Source organism: Physeter macrocephalus, chromosome 5 (assembly GCF_002837175.3).
Source record: "Physeter macrocephalus isolate SW-GA chromosome 5, ASM283717v5, whole genome shotgun sequence".
Taxonomy (NCBI): domain Eukaryota; kingdom Metazoa; phylum Chordata; class Mammalia; order Artiodactyla; family Physeteridae; genus Physeter; species Physeter macrocephalus.
This window is the reverse complement of record NC_041218.1, coordinates 59,432,502-59,449,570: the sequence shown is the minus strand read 5'-3', so window position 1 is coordinate 59,449,570 and position 17,069 is coordinate 59,432,502. Positions and strand designations below refer to the sequence as shown.

The window sequence follows — 17,069 nt, the reverse complement described above, 5'->3', positions numbered from 1 at the left end:
GCCTACTGAAAGGAGAGAGCATATAACCGAGGAAGTTGCTGTTAATGACACGGTGACTAAAGAGAAGAGGGTAGTAGGATGGGTGCCTGTGATTTTTCTATAACCTGCGCCCAGTCCTCTTACGGAAGTCAGGCATGGGAGAGAAGAGGGTACGACAATGGAAGGCAGAGAGTGAAAAATGCCCACAAACTTTTTCAAGGTTAAGTCTCTTAGCTCAGACAGGAAATGTGGAAAGAGACCTCATCAACCGGGGAGATGTTTACATTCTAATCTTCTTAAGGGTGTGGACTATAGCTTCAATTTTTCTATAAAACCTTATAATTCCACATACTTAAAACCTGTTGACTAGCTCCTGAGATAAAACCCTTTGAAAGTACTTTCTCACAGAACCAATATTTCCTTTCTTACTTCCTCTCTCCCTCTTACCTTATTTTTATTTTTTCCAATATCCTTCCATATACCAAAATAGCCTTTTATAACAAATCTTTACCCCTTAAAGGTAAGAATCAGAAGTAATATAAGTTACCTTCTCTTTATTGTGGTTGAAGTAATCTGTTTTTCAGAAATGTGTAATTCCATCTATTTTAAGATCTAAACCACAGATTCTATTTTGAAACACATGTTTTCAGGCTTATGTTTTGGGGATGAATGTACTGTCCAGTTAATTTTTTATCATCATAAAATTATCTTATTATTAAAATTTAAATTACTTTTTGAAATTTTACTTTATGAAGTAGGATGTTGGGAAGGTAAAAGTTCATTCTCTAAAAATAGTGTCCAAATGTATACGATGTTTCTAGATTAAGACAAAAGTATAAATAGTGTGATGAGAAAAGAGTGAAAACCCATACTAATTCATTTATGTGTGTAGAACACTGGGGTTTTGCCTCTTTTGGAATAATTCAGGTCTTTTGGAATCAGATTGTTATTTACTGAGGTGGAAATCATCACAGAACTGGAAATAAATTTTTTTAAAAATCTGAGAAACAATTCATTTACTACTGTAAAGTATTTACTTATTCTAGAGCACACTGGGCCAAACCAGCAATATGTAACAAAGTTTTACCTTGTTCCCATCAGGGCCTGCAGGTCCAGAAGGACCTCGGCTTCCAATAGGACCAGCAGGACCAGCAGCACCACTTTCACCTGGGGGACCACGCTCCCCCTGTGAAAAGGGGATTAGAAGAAGTGTTACACTGTTCATCATTTTCAGAGATACCATTTTACACATTAGAGTTCACACTTGTTTAGCTTTTGAATCCTAGTTCTGCCATTTACTAGCAAATTATAATTATTTTTCCCTTAATTTCTCTACTAGTAAAATGAAGGGATGGGATGAGATAATCTCTAAGGTCTCATTCAGCTCTAATGTTCTATGGCTACAACTCCAAAATTTGTTGCTCTTAGAGTATAATATTCAACTTTTGGAATTCATTTCCTTTTTTTGTGATAGGTCCATAGGTAAAAATAGATGCCAGTTATGCACAGTAGCATCATTTTAGGTGAATAGCAATGCCAGATGTAAATAAGATTAGATATTTCATATCTATGCTCTCTTTATACAATTGCATGCAATAGTGATGTAACAGCTATAATATAGTTAACAGAGAATATATGTATGAAAATGTGTGTATTTGTATGTGTGTCTATCTTTCTATCTATCTAAATATTTCCCAGTTTGCATGTAAATATCACTACAACATAGTATTCTATGGTCCAGAATATTTAACATGTACGTCCACATTGCAACTGTTTCAAAGGCCCTTGTTATAATTTGGTTCTATGATACTATGGTTCTATGACACTAAATTTGTTTGGGCATCCTAGCTCTATGGTAACTAGCCACATAACAAGATACTTTAGGGGGCCAACTAATCTTTCCAGTTATTCTAATGACCACAGACAAATGACATCAATTTATTTAATATTTAAAATAAAAGTAGGCTCATGATTTCATCTTTTAGACTTTGAACACCAACACACATTGCAAAAATTGATTTTAAATCTTAGTAAGATATTACTTTTCCTTAGCTCAGGTCGAGCCACTGTCATACATATATCATACTTGTTTGTATAAATCACTGAATATAATACATATATTAGTTCATTTATGTTTCTTATAATCCTGTGGTTTTTTAATAAGAAATATGAGCAATTACATAAAAAGTCTACTGTCAATTTAGAAATTGAATGTTCTCTGCAGATTATGTTTGACTACAGAAGAGTGTCAGGAATTTGCTGTTACAAGGTCATCAATAGTTTTTAGGAGAAGGCACCATTTGTTTTAAAAACATTGCGAGAAGTTTATGAAAGTTAAGTAACACTTACTCTTGGACCAGCAGGACCTGGGAGACCAAATTCACCAGGGATACCCTAGGCAAAACAAGAGAAAAAATAAAGTGTGAAACTTATATATGTTCTCTAAATCCACATATGTTTATGATATTTAGAAAAGTTTTGAGAGTGAAATAAAGCCAGATAGGCTCTACCTACGTGAGTGTATAAGTACACAGGCTATTAGGAACAAGACAGCTTTCAGTGGTGTATGGAAAGATTTTTAAAAAGTGAGAATTCCACTGATATTAGATATATATCTATCCTAGAACCTGGTATCAGAAAATTTTAGTCTGTCATTATTTGGTTTATTGCTTTTTAAAAAGTGACAAAAGACTATCTCCTTTGATAATATAATAAATAATGATGATGAACAATATCAGACATTGCCTATTTTTAGTTATATAACAGACTGCTTTCTTAATAGAAATGATCATATTCTGCACATTACCTAGTTAATTGTATACCCAAGTGTATCTCCTTTATTACTGACCAGCTGTCTCCTTAATGTGACCCACTGTTGACAAAGGAGAGCAGGCCACAGAATGTAACTGAATTGAGGCACATTCATCACAATTACAGATAAAATGACTCAGAACTCATGCCCTGATTGTGAATAGCAGTGTCATGTCTGAATGCCAAGAAAAACATTAAAAGCAATTTTTCAGGGTCTAGTTTGATGGAAGATCAGTGCATTTATTTTTTTTTACTCTGGAGAGGGAAATAATTTGTATTTTAACATTACCAAGAACAATACAAAAATTAAGGCTATTAAATGGAATGTTCATGATATTGTACTTCCATAATGTGATGTTTCATTCAATCCTTAAAACAAAGTAATTTGAATGAAAATGAGTAACTTGGCTCATTCTCTCCATCAGTAGCAACATATGTAGAACACTATCATTAACATATGAAATATGAAGTTTCCTTTTGCATATTATAATTGCACTGCAGTAGGGTATTAAACAGAGGGAAAGTCCCAAGTTTAGGCGAATTTACTATCACTTGTTTTACTCACCCTTTCTCCTGCTTTGCCGGCTTCACCAGCTGTACCTGCAGGGCCAGGCAGACCCTAGATGAAAAAAAGACAAACCTCAATCTTTATGGCTATATTTGGGGGATTTTCTAATAATTGGTTTTTGGGGGAAATATCTAATATCAACATGATCACTAACTATTATGTGTTATTAAAGGATTACAGAAAAGTTTGCCTTGAAAAAATGTATGCTTCTTTGCTTCAGTTCTGAAACCATGTTCTGTGTGGTGGGGAGAGTGTTATAGTTATTTACAGCTGGATAGTCTGACCAAAAGCAGTAGTCTGTATGTTTTAGCTGACTTACCTGGAAGCCTGGAGGACCAGCGGGACCCTGTTCACCTTTTCCACCTGAGACACCCTGAAAGTGATAGGAAAGATTACATAGAGATATATGCCACCATTGCTATCTAGCTAACTTTTAGACTGGAAAAAAAGAGATGGCCATTTTTGTGGGACTAGATTCATTTTAGTGCAAAATAGAGCAAGAGTGAGAGAAATACTCACCTGTAGTCCAGGAGGTCCCTGAGCACCATTGTTTCCATCAGGACCTGGAGCACCCTAAAATGTTCAACAGAAAGGCTCAGAGTTAGCTGCCTGTGAGTCAGACAATTTAAGATACCCCAAAGCCTCCCTCATGTATTACTTCCTCACAACAAAGCTTGTTATTTCAGCATGAATTAAACACATTGTGTTTAATTTGGGCCAAGGCCCAAATACTACCTACTAACTTGTGATATGGCTCACAGGAAGTCCATGGATGAAGGGCAATTTATGAAAGTCAGAGAATGCTACTAGCATATTCATAGCCTTTTAATCATAAAATGAATTAAATAAAAACCAAATGTATCCATAAATATTTTTGACTTAATATACATTCTGATTCATCATAGCTCACTGCCTTGTAAGTGTGGTTAAAGAGAAAAGACATTTTGTGATGGTAAAAGGAAGCTTGGGGATGCCATCTTAGAAAGAAAGTGATGGAATGATATCAGATGGCCTCAAAAGATGTGTATCCTACGTGAATACTATGTGGATAGAGCCGCATAGAAGTTAGTACCTACCCGAGGACCGGCAAGACCAGCATGACCTTTTTCACCATTTTTGCCAGGATCACCCTATAATAAACATAAAAAAAATACATTTAATGTCAAATTAACCATGACAATTTTGAAATGTGAATTTCTTGCCTTTTTTCTTTTTTTTAGATTCCTAGTCCTTGAATTCTGTTATTTAAGGCATGATCCATCATCATGCAGCTCCAGATACAATAAAGTACACTTATGTCTGCAAGAGCATATAACTCAAGATGTGGATTTTCAGCAGGAGCACAATGATACACTGGAGGTCAACTTTTGTTGTGGTAAGTGGCTTGCGGTTCTCTTGTGTTGAAAGGAACCCCCTTGAGGTAGAGTGGACTGAGGCAGGAGAGAAATAATAAGAGTTTTGGTGAAATGTGGCAAAAAAGTGCCAAGGGAGAAGAGGTTGTGGTGATTCTTACAGTGGGGCCTTTGGGTCCAGGGAATCCGATGTTGCCAGGCTCTCCTCTTGTTCCAGCTGGGCCAATTGGTCCAGGCCTGCCATCAATACCAGGGAGGCCCTGAAACCAGAGTTTATTTAAAGTTTACTCAGCACAGGATCTCACAACCTCAAGCTTGTGATGCTGCCACAGGATGAAAAAGAATCATTTTCTGATTGTGTAGAGCTTCCTGTATAAAGTGTCAATAAATTATGAATCCACTTTCCTTTTCTAAATAGGATGTCAGTACATGCACATCCAAGTCAATCTCATATGTACACAATTCCCTCTTTCTCCTCTCTTTTCATACCCTTGTCACCCTCTTCAATATTCCCTGCCATGTTTTTCTTTTTCCTTCTCTCCTTTTGTTCCTGTGTTCATTTGGACTCTGTAATTACAATCTATTACTTTGCATTCTCAGATATGTATGTGGCTAATATATATTTTCAATGTGTTCACATATAAATAAGCTACAGGAAACACTTGATAAGGGTGCAATATGTGTCCTTGAAAATATAAGCGATACTTACCGTCGGACCTTCTTTACCGGCTGGGCCAGCATTTCCAGGGGAACCAGGAAAACCCTATAAAATAAATGAGGATGCTTTCCTATTGGCACTTTAACACATATACTCAAGGCTCCAATTAATTGAAATCTCACAAAAGCACTTTCCCCCCACTTTTTGTTTGTTGACTAGGGCAAAACATTAGGGGTATTAGCCACTAGCTGGGAGGTATGAAAGAGCTCTGAAAACTTTCTTCTTTCTATTTTTAATGCCTTTCCTTTTACTGAATTTTAGTGTAACTGATCCATTTAAAGATATCTCAAGAAACTGTTGAGCAACATACTATATGTGCAAAATGTATGTTTTTTACCTTAGAATAGAAAAACAAATACTTTTAGTAAGTAATTTTCAAAGTGGATTTTTAAAATTGCTATATTTGGTGTCTTTATTACTTGTTTATGGTACAATGACAGTTGATACTCATCCGTAAGAGATGATGGAGGCAAAAAATTACTCTATTGCTATGGATTAGAGTGTCTACAGATCTAAAGGTCATTTCTCCATAGCTAGTGTGATGCTGAATACATTACAGCACTTTGTGATCGCTGGAAAAATGATTCACTTATGAATCTAATAAACTGATAATGTATAGTCCTAATATATTTCATGAACACCTTATATAAAACTCACAAATTGAGATAAAAGATTCATGCTGATAGGAGAACCAACCTAATTTGGATATATTAAAATAAATCTATTCTTCCAAAAACCTCACAGCCATTGTATCAAGTAATAAATAGGAAATTTATGAACTAACTAAATTCGTCAAAATATCTACTGGGCTTTGATAAAGTTAAATTAAAAAGGGAACCATCAGCAAGTCTACTAACAAATTAACTTTTTATTTTTTTTATTGTTGTCTTCAAATATTAATCATCCCTTTAGAAAAGGAAACAGTGCTAGGTGTGACTTGCTCAAAATCAATCTGAAACTTACTCGGGGTCCCATGAGGCCAGGCTCTCCAGGGCGACCAGAATCTCCACTGGGACCTCGCACACCAGCAGGGCCAGTTCCACCACGACTACCATGAAGGCCCTATTAAAAAGAAAGGGGAGGGGAGGTTGTTAACTCCAGTGACATACCCACGGCCAGAAGCATCAAGTTCCTTCCCAGGATGTGAGTAATGGACAACTTACCATGACACCAGCTCTGCCATCGGCTCCAGGAAGACCACGAGAACCAGGATTTCCCTGTAACAAAGTACATGAAATAGAAAAGAATTGGAGAGAATCCTTATATCAGGTAGGGCAGAATTTATTGAAACATGGCATGCATGCAAGAAATCTTGATGACCTTAAGGGGGAGATACAATTACAAACCAAGCCAAAAAACTTCATCCAAACCCCAAAGCACTGTGGTGTGTGTAGGAAACATTCTGCAAAAGTAGGTCAACATTGTTTCCAGACCAATTTTATAACATATCAGATTGAGAGTCAGTGATTTAATAAAGCAGATGGAAAGCAGATGTTTCCTTCATCTAGAAGATGCACTCAGTAATTCTGACCAATTCCTAACGAATGGGTGCCTCTGGTGTGTCTGGGTGTCAAGAGCATTTGGAACCTACCCTCAGCCCAGGAGGTCCTGGGGGGCCAGCGGATCCAATTTCACCAGTGGTGCCTCTCTTTCCTTCTTCGCCACTGGGACCAGGAGGACCTGTGGGCCCAACAGCACCCTATTTAATGAAAAAACAAAAGAAAGGGACACAGGAAAAGTAAAATTTGTGTTCATATCAAGCTAGAGAAAAAAGTAATAACTTAAAAAATGTGCAAGTATTACTTTTTGGATTGAAAAAGTAGTAACTCCATAAAATTGTGATTATAGAACTACTTACGGGCTCACCCTTGTTGCCACTGTCTCCTTTGGAACCAGCTGGACCAGGCTCACCCTAGGGTCCAATACAAAACAGTGGTCAAATGACAAACATTTGTCACAACTCTCTGGAAGACAAACATCAGGGGCTATTTACGAATCAAAGTAAAGAGAGCTTTAGTTCTCTAAGAAATATGCTCAGTTCATATTTAAACGACCTACAGGGGAATGGTCTTGGTTGAAAGGACAAGACTGATATAATAGAAGTGTGCCTCACTGACCTTTGGGTAATGTTCTAGGATAGCAGGAGGGGTGTGTGTGTGTGGGGGGGGGGGAGAGTATACATACGTGTGCATGAACTTACAGAAGAAATACACACTGAAAACGCTAAGGAAGAAATAAGGATGATAAGACGACAAGACGAAGTCTAGATGGGGATGAAATGATGGTAGAGCTGGTATTTCAGAATGATGAAAGCATCAGCCATGACCACTTACAACAAGTCCTCTGGCACCAGTAGCACCAGCAGCACCAACAGGACCAGGAATACCCCGGGGTCCAGGGAGGCCAGGAGCCCCAGCAACACCGGGAAGGCCCTGGGAAAGAAACGCAGCATGTCCCTCATGAGGCAACTGGCAGGAGAGATAGCATCCATTAAAATACCTTTAAAACCACAGCAGCACATTTTAGCCATATACTCACGGCAGCACCCTTAGCACCAGGAAGGCCATTGACTCCAGGGTTGCCCTATGATGAAAAGGAAGGCAGAAAGATATGGTTCATAGGAGTATTTCTGTTCTTTTTTGACCCCACCTTCATTCTTTTTGTTTTCTTCCTTCTACTCAGTGAAGTTAATGACAGTGGCTACTTACAGGAGGTCCAACAGGGCCAGAAACACCTGGAAGACCCACTTCACCACGGGAACCCGCGGGACCAGCAGGACCAGGGTTACCGACAGGTCCAAGTTCACCCTAAAAACAGGAATGACATTGAGGCATTAGTCAGCAAATAATGAAATAGCATATCTCTGTTTTTAGGTCACCAAGTTTTATGAAATTTCTTCAGAATTGCAATAACTTCCCTTATCTGATCTGGTACCACAGATTGGGGTTTGTGTTCCTATTTTCCTGGCCTGGTTCTGCCACCTTGGCTACCATTGCTGTCTTCACCTACCTCTGTCTCTCTTGGTAGAGACTCTGGTTCTCAGCCAGTCAGTCCCAACTCATTTGGGAGTGTCCCAGAGGAACCCCAGGGAGTCAGTTTCCATGTTGCCTTCTCTATCTATGCTCATAGTGCTCGGGCACAGAGAGATCATCTATTTCAAGTTTAGAGTGAGAAAACTGGTCATTCTGTATCCATTTTGAAGGAGGGAATAATTAAGCTACCTGTTCTGTAATTATCTATGTGCAAACACAGTCCCTATCTTTCACATCACAATAAAATGTTTATCAAGGTAATGACAATGGTCACCAGCATTTTTACCTTGGGGCCAGGAGCACCTGGGAAGCCTGGAGGGCCAGCAGACCCAAGAGGACCCTGAAATCAAAGGAGAAGGTGGAAAGAAGTTTCCTCTCAGTAAATTAACAAAACAGTGGGATAGGGAGGGTGGGAGGGAGGGAGAGGCAAGAGGGAAGAGATATGGGAACATATGTATATGTACAACTGATTCACTTTGTTATAAAGCAGAAACTAACACACCATTGTAAAGCAATTATACTCCAATAAAGATGTTTAAAAAATAAAAATAAAAAAATAAAAATAAAAAATCAAGTTATTAGCGGAATGTTTAACAAAATACAAGTATGACCTGTGCACTAAAGCCTACAAAATGCTATTGGAAAAAGAAAAGCCCTAAATAAAGTGATCATCAATGGAAAAAAAAAAAATTAACAAAACAACAACAGAAGATTGAAGTGGCTTAGAGTGGCTTGATCTTACTTAATGTTGGCAAAGAGAAAACTGACAGCTAATCTGTTGTCATTGGTATGTTATCGAAGGGAAGACATTCCAGTATCCCAGGTAAGGTAGATTTTACTTTATATAGCAATTACAAACCTCAGGGATAGTAGTTCTTATAAATAGAACCTTTGAATGACCTCTTAGAACATTTGGTAAGGTGTCTAAAATGGTGCTATTTCATAGGGAATTAGTAAAGAAGATAGCTCCCATCCCACACTCTCAGTCCCTTCCAAATTCCTCAGTGTCACCACTTACAGCAGGACCCACAGGACCCACACTTCCATCACTTCCACGGGCACCCTATGAAGAAAATAAAGAAAAAAGTCGAGTGGAAAGTTAAATGGCACCTATTAGAAGATTTTAAAAAAGAATAAAAATGAAGAAACGTGGAAGCACTCACAGCTGGGCCAGGGGCACCGACACGTCCTCTCTCACCAGGAAGCCCACGAGCTCCCTAGAAGCAGAAATGTTTCCATTGAAATCCAGAATGCTAATTTAAGAAAAAGTTACAGGCATTTCCTTTTTCCAATTTCCAACATGCACAAGAATCCACTAGAAATAAATAGGTCTTGTTCTAATTCCAACTAAAAGGTAATGATTTCAATTAACTATGCAGAAGGCTATTAGAAAAATATCAAAGAATACAATGCCAAGGGAAATGATAATTAGCAGAAACATTAAAGAAGTTCCAGCTTGCAAAGAGTGTACACATTTTTGATTTACAGTAAAGTAATCAATACTTACTACTTGACCTGGAATTCCATTTTCACCAGGGGCACCAGGTTCACCCTACATGGAAAAGAAAGATTGAGTTTTTTTCATTATATATATTAATTATTTTCTTCTGATTTGGTAATTTTTACACTATTACTTCAATTTCAACCATTCATATATTTTGTAACATTTCTTACATAGATTGTTTCTCAATTATGCCAATCACATGCATTAAAAAAATTTATAAAATATGGGTTTTTATTTAGATAATACCAAATATCACAGAACCAGGGAGATGTGGTCTAGTGTTATTTACCCTTTCCCCAATTTTCCCCTTAGATTTTGGATATCATTTAGACTAGGCTTATATATTAGCAATGATAACATAAAAAGAGATGATAGGATAAATTGCTTTCAACATAACCATATTTACCCTCTTTAAAGTTATTTTGAACACTCAATATTTTTATTTTTATAAAATATGCATGAAAAATTAAAGCTTCATAATATTTTATAAAACTGTCTTATTTACTTCCAATCTACATTCTTTGTTTTTGTTTTTTTCCAATCTACATTCTTATCTTGAGTAAAAACCATGTTGGTGGGGGTAGTGGTGGTAGTGATGCTGGTGCTGGTGGTAATTTAATACAATGGCACATGAAAAGGAACTTTCCTTCAAGATAATCTAATTTAGATATAGAAGAAACCTGGTTTTCGAGACCATTTAAGGACCCTTCATTTCTAGGATTCTATCTGAAGTGTATTCTTTGTGAGCAAGCACTAGAGTGGGAGTCAGGAATTCTAGCCGTTGCCCTTCTGACTTCTAGATGTGTGACTTTGGGCAAGTCACTCACTCTCTCTAAGCCTCAGTTTCCCTCATCTGCAAAATGAGAGGGTCTCCAAAGCTCCTTGCAGCCCTAACATTTTATGATGCTGTGATCAGTAGTCTGAGCTCTTATATTAGGCTCCAGGGAGAATGAGTTTGACCTTATCCATTGGTGTGGCAGCTGGAAAGTTAGAACGGATTCTCCATATTCATGTTCATTTCTGGTCCCACTAGTATTCCTTACTCATTAATTTGTGATTACGTTGGTATTCACTTTAATATCACATTATCTCCTTAATAGGAGAGAGAACATTTTATAGTTGAAAACGCTGTCAGAGAAGAACCCAGCCAAGAGATAACACACTTCTGAGACTTTAATTGCCTAATTAAAATTTTTTTGCATGTGCACAGATAAATCACAGGAAAGAGGTTGAAAAGTATATTGTGACATGAATGTACCCATCTAATTAGTGCATGGCAAAGGAGAATTTACTATTTGAAATAACATAGTGTTCTAATATCTGATTATATGTTTATTTACTTTTATTTTGGCTGCAGAGATTGACTAAAATTATAGGAGGAAAGGAAATGGAGGAAGAAACTTTTGACATTTTTTTAATCTCAATTGCTTAATAAGTATTGAATTAAATAAATATTATCAATAATTGGCCTTTTGTTACAGAATCCCATAGTCTTCACCACTGAGGGATTTAAAGTATTGAATAGGAAATAAGATATGCTTCAGAATATGATTAGCTTTCAGTAAAAATATACTTTCTGATGGCGATGGGAAATTACAATCAATTGTTTTAAAAACAGTACTTCTGATTTAGTATTTACCTTCACACCTGGAGTACCAGGCTGTCCCTTCAACCCATCCAGACCATTGTGACCCTGAAAGGCAAATCCTTATTATTAAAATGCTATTCCATTACAGTGTTTGGTCAACTCAAACATCTTGTATCTTTGCAGTTAATATCTCCTGCGTGAATCTTGTGACTGCTTCTGTAGAATGGAGTCCTATTGCCCCAGCTCCCAACAAACTCCCTCTGTTGCCCTAGGTAAGTCACTAAACCTCCCTTTACTTGAAAGGGAAGGATAAAGAACTAGATGCTCTCTCATGTACTTTCCATCATTAATAATTTTATGATCTTCAGAGGGCTTTAAATACCTCTTAAGTTATACCCATTTTATACCATTTTCCCTGTAGGGATCCTCCTTTCTTGGAAGCTATGAACAGACTAAAAAAAAGAAAAAACTGCACCCCACTTTAGTTTCCAGCCACCTTACCCTTTAACTCTCTCTCCTCTCCGGCAAATTCCAGGAATTTGGAAGCAAATATGTGTCATCCAGGAGTTTAAATATAGTTGAGGTTTTTACTAAAAGTAATCAACATTTTCTCTTCTGTGGGTAAAGAATGTGCTCACCCTAATGCCCTTGAAGCCAGGGAGTCCAGGAGTTCCAGGGAAACCACGAGCACCCTTAAAAAGAAACATAGAAGATGACGAATGACGTTTTTGTCCTAAATAAAAAGACAATGATTTCTTCCCTCCAAAGTGTTTCTTCTCATCAAAGTCCAAGCTTGGAATCAAAGACTAGTATATGTGTAAGCACAGAGCAGCAAATAAGTTGCTCTAATTTGAGTAACTAATACTATGGTACTTGTAGAACACACAATTTAGTTGTTTAAAGGATGCTCACCATCATTAATATTACATTATTTTCATTAATAAAACCTGTATGCATTCTTAACTAGGCTCCTTTATTTGTCAGATGCCTTCAGTGAGTGTTGTAAGTATGACATCTATGTTGCCACTTAGTCTGATTCTAGTTTTAGCAACTATCTTATATATGAGATACCTCTGATGTTTGGACTATATACTGTTGTAAAAAAATCTCACCTGTGGCCCAACAACTCCTCTCTCACCAGGTCGTCCAGATTTTCCAGGGTGACCCTAAAACATGAAAGCATCATAGGGTAAACCCTTTCTTGGTAAACTATCAGATGAAAGTCGGGGCATCTTGGTTTTTACAACAGGGAAAAAAGGCATCATATAAAAATGTGGATCCAAATATATATTTAATTAACAATTATACTTCCTTAAATACAAGAAAATTAATCATTATTTCATTAAAATGTTATTATCCATATGGGGAAAATTATGTCAGGCATATTCAGCTTTTGGCAGAATACTTAATTTGAATCTAGAAATTCTTTTGAGGCAGGAGTATTTTAAGTGGCATTTGGAAATGCTTAAGAGTAAATACTTACATCCTCACCAGCCTTGCCAGGAGGGCCAGGTGGACCACGAGCACCTGCAGGACCCTAGGAAAATGGGAGACCCATTGTTTTGTTAATGCTATATTAAGAAACTTCTTGAAAAAAAAATTTATCACAAAGGGGGAAAAGTACTCACAGTTTGACCAGGCTCACCAGGCTCACCAGGAGGTCCTTGGAAACCTTGAGGGCCCTAAGAAAAAACAGTATGTCACATTCCAAGCCTTTATTTAATTCTCTGTCTTTTTACATAAGAGAGATTACAAGCTTTCGGTACTTACAGGGGCTCCAGATGCACCAGGAGGGCCTCTAGGTCCCATCAAACCCTGTAAAGAGGACAGATATAGTTAGCACTGACAAGTCGTCATGGCCTAGGGTTGGGTTAGACAGGACTAGCTTAGTAGTGCCATAGACGTTTTGTGATGGACAAATGAACAGAATTGTCCTGGTCTCGTTTCACAGTTTTTGTTCCTCTCAAGGAAGCATTTAAGGACCCAAGTTTCCTCCACTGTTTCTCTGCCTTTGCTTTCACCTTTGCCCCTCCTAATCCAAATCAGAACTCAGTTAGATGAGGTGGCCACAGGTTCCTTAAAGTTGTGCACGATTGGGCATATTGAGATTGCTCTAATGCAATGAAGTGACTCAGTCTTTGCACAGTACAGAATATACAACTGCCGTTCATGCAGCTGACGAAGCATTTCCATTTGGATTTCCTTATCATATGTCATCTCCTCATATCATACTCAGCTAAGAAATTGATATTTTTATTGCCACAAGGGGCATAAATTGAAAAGGATCAAAAGTCTTTCTTAATGATTAGAGGGAGGTTTGTTATAACCTTATAGCTCCTTTAAGGGCTATTGGTGACTGATGAAAACGTCAAACAAAAGTGGATATAGTAAGGGGTGAAGGAAAAATAAAATATTATTGAAACATCCTACTGGAAGAATCTATTATATGCTACTATTATTGAAAATATGGCCCAAATGACAGCAGATTGTTTTCGCCTTTGTTCTTCATTCTGTAGTGCACAGAGTAAAACAGAGTGTTACTAGTTTGGAAGCTAAATACACATTGTGACTCCCCTTCGCAAGGCCTGTTCTAACTCTTCTGTAGGGGCCATTCCTCTAATGCTGAATATATTGCACAGACAAGTCTCAGGTAATTTGTTCATGACACATCAAGCATGGGGACTCTGCAGTCAAGTCTGCCCCACTGTATTAATGCCTAGAGTAAAATAATATGGATTTTATTAAAAAGCTCATCATCTTAATTATGAGTTATTTATTTGGTTTTAGAAATTGCTTCAAAGTTAAAAGAAACTGTCACTTTTCAATCAAAATAATATTTTTAGGTGTACATTAAAAATAATTTTCCTTGACACCATGAATTTTAAATTATATTTATTCATTTTTCCATGTATTTGCAACAATTTCATTTACATAAAAGGTAGTTTATTTTGTGGAGGCTGTGAGATGGACGATGATTATTCATTAATTCAGAGAAGAACCCTGTGGGGTTTTATAGTTATTGATTTTGCAACATGGAAATTTATTTTAATGCTTTATTGCTGCCTATCTCTCCTATTTGTGAAACATATCTGTTGATTACATATGTCTGTGAATGTGTGTGAATGTGCAAGCTTAAATTATATTTCACTGATATTTAAAAGTAGAACACTCTGCTTTATGCCCCCTAGAGAGATATTCCAAAGTCAGGGGAATCTGAAATCCATATTAATTTTCCAGGCTTATGTAGGCTTTTTTTTTTTTTCAATTAATGCTTTACTTTTTTTTTTTCTTTTTAGCTTCTTCTTGAGATATAGGTACTGCTTTAAAACTGACTAATGTCCAGCATTAGCTGAAATGGCTAATTTCAAATATCCAATATAAACAAAGCCAAAAGAAAATCTCTACTTCTTCATTTCAGATATGAATGTTTTAAATTACCATGCAAAATCAGGAAATTGGAAATCATCAATTAACGGCATATTACTTCTCAAGTGAGAGTTTTAATTTACAGAAAATATTGTCTTGCCCTTACAGTGTATTAGCTTATTGCGGACCATTAGCTCCAGCAGAACATCTTTTGAAGACAGAGCACTGAATGCATTGTCCAGGTAAAATTTATATTTTAAAGACTATCTTAACTTGGGCAGATAAATACCTTTGTTTGCAAACAATTAATTAAAAATCACTAAATTATGTGTGGGTATGTACTAAACTGCAGTGTTTAATCAACTTAACATTTTTATTTCCAGCAATTTTCCCCTCTATTTTTTACATACTAGTATATATTTTGCATGCTCATATCAGTTTTTTTTTCCCCTAACACATCTCACTAATGCTTGTTAGAAGGTTTACTTGTTAAAGATAGACCATCATCATCATAGTCATATTCTCTCCTATACTGATTTATAATTAGACTTTAAAAAAGAATTTTTTATCAAGATGGATAAAAAGAAACATTTCCTATGTTGTTAATTCCTTGAGGGAGGGTGGGAATCTGTCATATTCACTTCTATATCCTAAATGCATAATATAGTTTGGGTCTTATCGAAGACCAACTTGGTAAATACTTGTTAAGTAAAGTAATGTTTTATTTAAGTACTGGATGCATGAGCCATGATGTTGAATATCAGACATCTTGCCTGGCATTCTGTCATTAACCACATATATGACCTTGGGAAAGGGCTTAAACTCTCTACCTAGAAAATGAACGGGCTACACTAGAACTTGCTGATCCTTTCCAGCAAGTTCATAGAACTTAATAGTTCTGCGTCTCTGTGGGTTGCTTCAAATTCTAGGCAATGTTAAAGGGCATAAAAAAATTAATCAGAGTGATTACTTTTCTGAATTAAGTTGGTTTACCTAAATTATGATTACTACATCCAGAGATTATTTCTTGGATATAAATATCTGATCTATCCTAAGGAGGCATGTTTGTAGAAAAAATCGAACCCCCTAACCTAGGCTTAGATTTTTATAGATTTGAATACAAAGAGAGCTGCTGCTTTTATCTGATCTGAGTATTGAGTATTAAACTAGGTAGCTAAATAAATGGCAATGTGAAATTTAACATAAAGTAAATTCTCTATTCAGTAATTTTTTGGCTAGATAAAAAGAGATAAGCATACCATTGGTCCAGGGCCAATTCCAACTCCTTTTCCATCATACTGAGCAGCAAAGTTCTAGATGGGGAAAAAATATATATATATATATTTATATATGTATATAACTATTGGCCATGTAGTTCATTTTCTCATTCTACTTCTAAAGATTTTTCTGTTGTTATTTAAAAGGAAGCAGTATTTCTGACATAATTATTAGTTTAGACTTCCATATTGAGCTAAATTCCTAAAAATTCAGGACAGATACAAGTTTAAAATTTAGTCTACACCTAGTTTGAAATAGGGAGCTTCCCAACCTTATTTTTGAACCTTTTCCTGCCCTGTTAACCCTCTCACTCAAATCCCCACCCCCTACCTGTACACTGAGGAAGACAGCTTTCTAAACTTTAAAAGTCAGTGAGGGCCCCTGGTAAATTAAGCAGAAACCAAGAGAACAACTTTATATTTCTACCTGTTGCCCTGCTCCTCCATGACTACACAAAATGACTAAGAGATCTTTTTCTTGCTGTAGTTTCAAAAAGGATATAAAGAGCTTTAAAGTTTAGAGGAAAATTAAATTAAAATGCCCCTTGGAAGATTAAACTTTAAAAAAATAGTTCACAGTAATAGCTTTACTGTTAAAGATCTCTCTTACAGTGGTAGACCTATTAAGAAAGGTGCTTTTTAATGCACTCAGTAGATAAGCAATCATAATAAGATCTTTGGGAGAGAAAGGTCTTATTTTACTGGCATACAGTTGGGTATTAGAATCAGGCTTCTGATTCATAGTGCTAACCAATTAAGCAAATATGTTTTCCTTCCTGCAGTGAGGCCATTTGGCGCTCATACCATTGTTAAAGCATAAAGCTAAAAGAAGATATTAATGAAAAAGAGAAATGTACTTTTCTCAAATTAGTTT

At 36.5% G+C, this 17,069-nt stretch overlaps 1 protein-coding gene across 1 annotated transcript in view; it reads right to left on the bottom strand.

Moving 5' to 3' along the window:
* COL1A2 (collagen type I alpha 2 chain) overlaps nt 1–17,069 on the bottom strand; it is a 36,031-nt gene that overhangs the window by 13,266 nt on the left and 5,696 nt on the right. The window contains exons 6-31 of the mRNA XM_007105299.4: nt 16,178–16,231; nt 13,323–13,367; nt 13,181–13,234; nt 13,036–13,089; nt 12,665–12,718; nt 12,191–12,244; nt 11,604–11,657; nt 9,968–10,012; nt 9,624–9,677; nt 9,479–9,523; nt 8,747–8,800; nt 8,137–8,235; nt 7,967–8,011; nt 7,762–7,860; nt 7,287–7,340; nt 7,020–7,127; nt 6,592–6,645; nt 6,392–6,490; nt 5,420–5,473; nt 4,872–4,970; nt 4,435–4,488; nt 3,878–3,931; nt 3,678–3,731; nt 3,356–3,409; nt 2,329–2,373; nt 1,067–1,165 (exon numbers count right to left, since the gene is read on the bottom strand). Of these exons, the coding sequence (XP_007105361.1) occupies nt 1,067–1,165; nt 2,329–2,373; nt 3,356–3,409; nt 3,678–3,731; nt 3,878–3,931; nt 4,435–4,488; nt 4,872–4,970; nt 5,420–5,473; nt 6,392–6,490; nt 6,592–6,645; nt 7,020–7,127; nt 7,287–7,340; nt 7,762–7,860; nt 7,967–8,011; nt 8,137–8,235; nt 8,747–8,800; nt 9,479–9,523; nt 9,624–9,677; nt 9,968–10,012; nt 11,604–11,657; nt 12,191–12,244; nt 12,665–12,718; nt 13,036–13,089; nt 13,181–13,234; nt 13,323–13,367; nt 16,178–16,231 (1,638 nt within the window). The remainder of the gene's footprint in view (nt 1–1,066; nt 1,166–2,328; nt 2,374–3,355; nt 3,410–3,677; nt 3,732–3,877; nt 3,932–4,434; nt 4,489–4,871; nt 4,971–5,419; nt 5,474–6,391; nt 6,491–6,591; nt 6,646–7,019; nt 7,128–7,286; nt 7,341–7,761; nt 7,861–7,966; nt 8,012–8,136; nt 8,236–8,746; nt 8,801–9,478; nt 9,524–9,623; nt 9,678–9,967; nt 10,013–11,603; nt 11,658–12,190; nt 12,245–12,664; nt 12,719–13,035; nt 13,090–13,180; nt 13,235–13,322; nt 13,368–16,177; nt 16,232–17,069) is intronic.